Source organism: Belonocnema kinseyi, chromosome 1, assembly GCF_010883055.1.
Source record: "Belonocnema kinseyi isolate 2016_QV_RU_SX_M_011 chromosome 1, B_treatae_v1, whole genome shotgun sequence".
Lineage (NCBI taxonomy): Eukaryota > Metazoa > Arthropoda > Insecta > Hymenoptera > Cynipidae > Belonocnema > Belonocnema kinseyi.
In genome coordinates, this window is record NC_046657.1 from 150288760 (window position 1) to 150296498 (window position 7739).

The window sequence follows — 7739 nt, forward strand, 5'->3', positions numbered from 1 at the left end:
TGTTATTTTTAATTCAAACAATAATTTTTAGAAACTTTAAACATTAAAAAAGTTTTTTCCTCGGTAAAAATATTTTATTATTCTATTAAAAAATTTTTTTAACTAACTATTTTTTAATTGTTCAAATTAGAGAGTTGTCTAGCCCGGATATTGTATACTTCGGAAATTTTCTGTCGGCAATTCTTAAATTCGGTAAGATTGTAAATTGTCGAGAATTTTCCAATTCGGGACTTATATATTTCGACAATGCATTGTCGAAATATAAAACTCCCGAATTGGGAAATTAAAAATAAAATTCCCACATCACTGTAAAAATTCCGAAATTATAAAATTGCAATGTTATAATTTCGGAATTTTTACAGTGATGTGGGAATTTTATTTTTCGGAAAAGCGACTGAAAAATCCCGAAAAATAAAATTCCTGGCACTGTAAAATTCGTACATTGAAAAATAACCAATAATAAAATTCCCGAAATTATAAAAGTCCCGAAATATAAGATTCGAATTGGAAAATTCACGAAAAATAAAATAAATAAAATTCCAGACAATAAGATATTACCGAATTTTAAAAATCCCCAAAGAAAATGCCTGAATCATAAAATATCCGAACTAGAAAATTCCTGAATTTAAACAATTAGAAAAATTGTTTATTAAATATTATTTATTTATTGAAAATACAATAATCGAATATATATTTCTGGATGAAAAAAATTGTTTGAACATGTGCATAGTATTTGAAAAAAGCATAAAAAAGTTCTGAAAAATCGAATTTTTTATTAATAAAATAAATAATAAAAATAAATTTTGATAGAAATCGTTGTTGAATTGAATCCTGCAAAGTTTGTTTCAAAAATGTTATTATGTAGCTATGAAGAAAATTTAGGCAGAACATTTTTTTCTTTCAAAGCACACGTGTTCTTTAATGTATTTTTTAATACAATTTTTATAAAATTATTATTCAGGTGCCGGAGATTTCATTTTTTGGGATTTTTCATTCATTCCTTTCGGAATTTTTGTCGGTAGTCCCATATTTGTATACCTCCTCTTAAAATTATGTAATTGTTCAAAATAAAAAGTCAACATTTGAAAACATTTCAAAATCATCAAAAATATCTATTCTGTTTTAAATTATTTCAAATCTTTTAAAATTATTTTAAACATTTTTCGGAACTTTTAAATGTCTTTTAGACTGATTCCCATTTTTCCTAACATTATTGTAAAATCCTGCACACAAAATTGTTTTAAGAGCTTCCAGATTTTGTCTAATATTGTAAATGTTTTGAAATGTTTTGAAATGTTTTGAAATATGTTTAAACATTCTGTCTGAGTTATGCACTTTTTCGAAATAAAAAATCATTTTAAATCTACCCAGAAATTGTTTTTTTTTCCTGATATTTGAAAATTCTTGAGAAGCTCCAAATTTGGTTCTTTTCTTTGAAACATTCAGAAACCTCCAGCTTATTTGATTTTTTTCTAAATTAATGATTACTTAACTGTTCTTTAAGAATCAAAATGAAATACTTTAACCTTCGAAATAGAAATAAAAAATAAAACAATTATAATTGTAACATTCAAAGTTTAAATTTGTCACTCTGAAATTGGAACAATTCATTTCAAAATTGTTTACCATTGAAAATTGTTTTTTTTTAATTTCCAAACCAAATAGATTAAAAATGGAATATTTTATACTGGAATAATACTTCAAAAAGATTTTGAAATTGAATGAAGGCGTTCATTTAAGAAGCCATTAATTCGAACGTTTACACTTGTGTCAGTACTAAGGCTTTCGAATTAAATTAGTTCAAATTTTAGCGTTCAAATATGTAAATTATATCATTTTGAACAGATCTCGAATCATCTTGTAAAATCAATCACTGTTAATTTTTTAATACTCGAACTGCAGTTTAATTTTCAAATTTACTTTCATTTCCCGATTTGTCCCGGTCGCGAGTCTATCTCAATGTTTAGAACAACTTTCATTTTTTTGAAATAGTAAGTTTTCGGTTCTAACTTACGGGATAATGATTTTATTTTTGAAAGATTTTCTACAAATCTTTTTGATAATTTTTACATTCTCATCCAAAATGAGAAGGCATTAGTTTTTTATGAAAAATGACTTTTTCGGATTTTATAAAATGTCGACGTTTTGAGGCCCCTTGAGTGAGAGAAACAAGTTTTTACGTCGGTGTCTGTTTGTCCCGCGTCGTCGTTGTTGTCTGTATACCGGATAACTTTCGAAAAACTGGTCGGATTGAATTGAGCTTTGATTTTGATAACTTTTTTTGATAAAATCAAACTTACCAAAGTTGAAGGATTTTCAAAATCCAAAAAACCAAACGAAAATGGACATTTGAAGCAAAAAAAGCTTGTTATGGAAAAAAGTCAAGAGGCGAAAAACGCTACTTTTTCAAGGCCCCATTTTTATTTGATCACATTCTCATCCATAATGAGAAGAGTTTTATGCGAAAAGTGACTTTCGCGAATTTCATGAAATTTCGACATTTTGAGGCTCCTTGAGCCAGAAAAACAAGTTTTTACGTCGGTATCTGTCTGTCTCTCTGGCGTCTACGTCGTCGTTCTTATTGATGTTGTGGTTTTCTGTATATCGGATAACTTTCGAAAAAATAGTCGGATTGGATTGTGCTTTGACACACAGATTTTTTATTTTAAGAATTGTATGTAAAAATTGTACCATTTTTATTTTTATAACAAATATTTTTCTTCAATTAAATTGTTCCAATAAAAGTATTTCGAAGAGTTTTTTTAAAAATATTTCGGGGAATAAAATTAGCATTTATAGGTCGACAAAGCTTTGTTTTCTTTACCAAATTTGGCTTTCGTCTACATTTTTCAGTCGTTTTTACTATAGTACAATTTACGTTTGTATCTTGAGCGAAGAAATCCATTCTATTGTTTGACAAATATTCTTTGTAAGTCAATATTTTTCACAGAAAATTACCCCGGGTGACCTTCAATTATAATTCTATAAATGTGAAAACACCACATTTCAATATTTTCTATGAAAAACTTAATCCCTGAGTGACAGAACGAAATCGGAAACAATAAGAGTCAATTTATTCAGGAACAAGCTTTTTGAACAAAAATGACCTTGAGTGAACCTTTAATTTTAATTTTGTTAATTTTTACAAAAATCAGGCGTTATTTTCTTACAAAAAAAAAATAATTTGTGGGGGTGACAAATGATCAAAAAATTAATAAAGCTTGAAGTTGTACGATTTTAATTTGTAACTAAATAATTTGAAATGTTTCAATCTAAAATTATCGAACACTTTCCACTCAAAAATTCTGATGACATATTTAAATAGCTTTAAATTTGAAATTATTCAATATACTGAAGACTACAAATTTAAAATGTCTCAACTATTAAGACTTTAAATATTTTTGAAATTGCTGTTCTGGAGACTAAATAACACTTATTCTTTTATTAAGAAATCACAATCAAAATTGTTAAAAAAAGTTTTTAAAAGAGTTTCAAAAACCTTAAAAAGCTCAGAGGTTTCAATAGTTCAATATATATGATAGTACCTCTATAAATTTGAAATTAGTCTATAGTTTTTCATGTTTGAGCTACAATTATTCAATTTTAGAGGTTATAAATTACAATCGTGACAAATAATTAAAATCTTTTAATTAATTGATATTTAAAACAAAAAAACTTTGTGTACATCAATTTAAATGCAGCTGCAAACATTGAATTTGAAATGCGTTGAATTCAAGGTATATTTTAAAAAGAAAACTGAAAGCAGAGGATCCACTTTCAAAAGAAGCGGAAGAAAGTGACTCGCTGGATTGCAAATGAACATAAAAAATGGTGTATTTTCGCATTTTTTAATTTTAAAATTAAACTAACAATTATTGTTGTGTAAATTGTATGGCATCTTAAAAGAGTATAAATAGTTCTTACATTAGTGTTTAAATTTTCGGAAGTTAACCCTTTTTACATACCTAGATGTCAATAAAGCCTACCCAATTTTTCCAAATTTTAATCACTTATTTTCTAAGAGAAAATCACCCCCGTTTATTACCAGTCACCGAAATGGATCAGAAAAAAATCGCCAAGACCCAAGAATAAAAATTGGATGTACAGCGAATTTTTAAATTTTTAATTGAGATTATCTTTAACTTTGTGATATCAAAAATTTCCATACACATTTCTTTTTATTAATACTCTAGGAAAAAATCAAGAAGATCGAGCGCCGAAATTATAATTAGAGCAAATTTTCTGTAATTCTATGAGGACGGCTGAAATATCCCGAAAAATAAAATTCCCGACTCGGTAAAACCAAATATCTTATCCAGAAATATATTTTGTTTTAATTATTTTTATTTTAAATTTAAATAATAATGTTCAAACACTTCAAACATTAAAAAAGTTGTTTCTTTGGTATAAATATTTGATTATTTCAATTAAAAAATATATTTGTCAAAGAAAAATGTTTTCAGCACTTGTTTATCTCGAAATTTCTTTCTATAATAGTTTTTTTTTAAATTAAAAATATGATTTTTCAATAAATTTTTTTTTATATAATTAAAAAAAAGACTGTACCGAAAACCTGGATCAGGCTTCAGATCTGAAAAAAATCAGTGATTTACATATACATGTCAAACTTTTCTAACCTCAAAAAATCTTTTTACTGCTTTACCGTCATATTTTACGAAAAATGAGAAAACAAGAATTCGACTTCGTAGTATGGTGAGGGCAGCACCTCAATAGGGCAGAAAATGTGATGTCATATATATATATATATATATAATTCCCCAATCTAACGCCCCGTGCCGCATCTACGTTTATAATATCTTTGCTGGAACGCAAGTCGTAAGACACCTAGTGAGCGCGCCAAAAAGCTTGAATTAAAAAAATATCGTGATTCATTTAAAATACATTCGCAATAATGATTGATATTCCATGTTTCAGTTTGAAAGTTGACGAAAATTTCAAATTGCATAGATTGTATGGATTTTGACTCATTTATTTTAGAAAGCGATTTAAAAAAAAATATTGTTTCTGGACTATCTTATACAATATTTAACATCAACTTGAATTTTCTAGAGGCAGGAGGATAACGGGGAAATTGGCGGTCCAGGATTCGCCGGGAATGTACCGGTGCGATATCCTCATCGCGACTACAGTCTTCATCTTCGACCGAGTTCCGGTGCCAATACAGCCTCTGACCCTAACAAAGGGATTTTCTCATCAATTAGCAACGGCTTCAATTCATTTGTCAGCAACATCTTCGGCTGATCTTCCGCCTATCGACCCACAGTTGGTCGTTTCGTTGCGCTTTTCATCATCGTCGTCTTATCACGCTCCCTCAGAATGCGAAGATACGCTTGGGCGTCGGTCGTTCTCTAGAATCACTGTAAAAAAGAAAGTTCCATTTTAGCGCTAATTTCAGGTGTTAAAATAAGACTCGGATAAAACAGTCTCGGGTGGTACTAAATTGATTAACTTCAGGAAAAATTATATTCTTTACGTATTAATCAAAAAACGATAATGCGGCTTAATTAGCATCATCACGTCAATATTGGACGCTGCCATTCGTGAAGAATTGTACTTTTTATCTAAAAAAAAACGAGTAGGTAAAACAGTTTTCCACATTGCTTTTTGGTTTCGTGTCGGAAAAAGATGTTATGCTTTTTGGCGGACCTTTCCTCTTGTCATGATGCTAATTGAGGCAAAGTTTCTTATTTTCAGTTTTACATAAAAAATGAAAATTTTTTCGGGAAAAATTACCTTTAGCCATAATACTTTCTCTATTTGGTCTCAGTATCTGAAGTACAATTTCCCGCCGATTTTCAAGGTCATTAACAGAAAATGGTAGTCTATGGCATAACGAATGACCTACCATCTAACACATTTATTTTCCACGTTCTGATTTTTATATTAAAAGATATCTGACTGAAATTTTGGAAAAAGAGACAAAATCTATCAGGACATCGCTCTCTGGCCCATTTGAATTTTTTACTTTGTTCAAATAATGTTTTATTAACTTGTAACTTATAATCTAAGTTGAAACAGTTTTACAGCTCTTGTTAATTTTAAATGAGGGTGTTGAAGCCCTGGCCCCACTTACTTTCTTAATTCTAAATTAAAAAAATTGCAATATTTAAACGACTTAAAAATTCAAAAAAGGCCGGAAGGCCCGGACGGTTTTTCTGTCGCCTCTCAACATTTCGCTGCCCTTAAAATCAGACCACACTTGGTAATTCCGGGTTATTTTTTGCATTAAAAATAACAGAATGAAGTTATTCAATTTCGAAACAGGACGCCTTGACTCTTATTATTAAATAAATGATACCTGAAAAGGATAATACCGTAAAAAAAGGGAATTCTAGTTTTTACAGTGATCTGTATAGACAGCTTCGAAGAGTTCAAACAAGTACGGGTTCCCAGGCGGAAATGAAATCGACAAGAGGAAGTCCGGATCCTTTCAGGTTTGCAAATCTAGACTGATATCGATCGAGCTGTCAATGATAGCTGCGCTATAGAATAAATAACCGTAACCGGTCCCGAAAGGATCCACTTGACCTCTTTTTTCGATCTAATAGATGGCAATGTGCTGCAGCAAGGCAATAAAATAAACGATTCAGAACCGGTCTCTTCGACTCAGCTTACGATGAGAAAGTCTTGTATTTTTTTTAACTTGAATTGTACAGTATTATAATTTTAATATATTTAAAAAATAATAATTTATTACACTAACAGGAAGATGACGCCAAAAAAATGAATCGATACGTCAATGTTAAAATAATATCTTGGAGTGTATGTCTGAAATGACACTGTGTTTGTTCTGAAATCATGAAATTCTCTGGATTAATGCAATTCTCTTAATTCTTTTTAATTCTCTGAATTTCCTGAATTCTTGGAATTGTCAAAATTCTTGAAATTCTGCGAATTATTAGAATTCTTTGAATTCTACGAATTATTAGAATTCTACGAATTCACTGAATTTATGAGATTTCATGAGATTCTTGGAGTTCTCTGAATTCCTGAAATTTTGAGAATTAATGTGGTTCTTTAAATCCTACGAATTTTTGAAATTTACTGAATTTACGGTATTCTCTAAATTCTTAAAATTCTGGTAATTATTGAAATTTTCAAAATTCTTTGAATTCTCGGAATTCTTGAAATTCAGAGAATGATTGGAGTTCTGTAAATGCTCTAATTCTTGGATTTCTCAGCATTCCTGGAATTCTGCGAATTATTGTCATTCTTAGAACTCTCTGAATTATCTTATTCTCCCTAAAATTCTTTTATTTTTTTCTATTCCATGAATTGCACAAGTTCCACGAAATTTAAATTGTTTTTAGATAATCCCAAGTAATTAAGAGAATTCTGAGAAATTCCACGAATTAAAGAAATGTTATAAATTCTATGAATTTCATGAAATCTAATTAATTCGCTTGAATTCTCCATATTCCTAAAACTCCTTGAATTCAAAGAATTTGTAATACTCTTAATTCTTAAAATTCTCTAAATACCTTGGATTCTCTGATTTCCTTAAATTATTTGAATTCCTTAAATTATTTGAATTTCTTGAATTATTTGAATTCTTTAAATTTCTCGAATTTCCTGAATGTATTGAATTTTCGGGATTTTCTAAATTCCTTAAATTTCGCGCATTATATGAATTTCACGAATTCCGAGAATTCTTTGCATTTTTTTAAGTCTTTGAGTTCCTTAAATTCTCTGAATTTCTTGAATTATTTGAATTCCCT

The 7739-nt window shown here is 29.0% G+C and overlaps 1 protein-coding gene across 3 annotated transcripts in view; it reads left to right on the plus strand.

Moving 5' to 3' along the window:
* The window catches only part of LOC117171116 (carboxypeptidase M), a 98271-nt gene extending 90805 nt beyond the window's left edge, over positions 1-7466 (plus strand). Inside the window, exon 11 of one of the 3 annotated variants that reach the window (XR_004466846.1) lies at positions 5071-5189. Coding sequence is in view for 1 of the 3 variants with exons in the window: in XM_033358171.1 (XP_033214062.1) it covers positions 5071-5262 (192 nt within the window). In the remaining 2 variants the exon portion in view is untranslated. Of the gene's footprint in view, positions 1-5070 lie in introns of all 3 variants that reach the window. The other 2 variants (XR_004466847.1, XM_033358171.1) reach the window with 2 other exon arrangements.
* Positions 7467-7739: the final 273 nt, after the last annotated feature.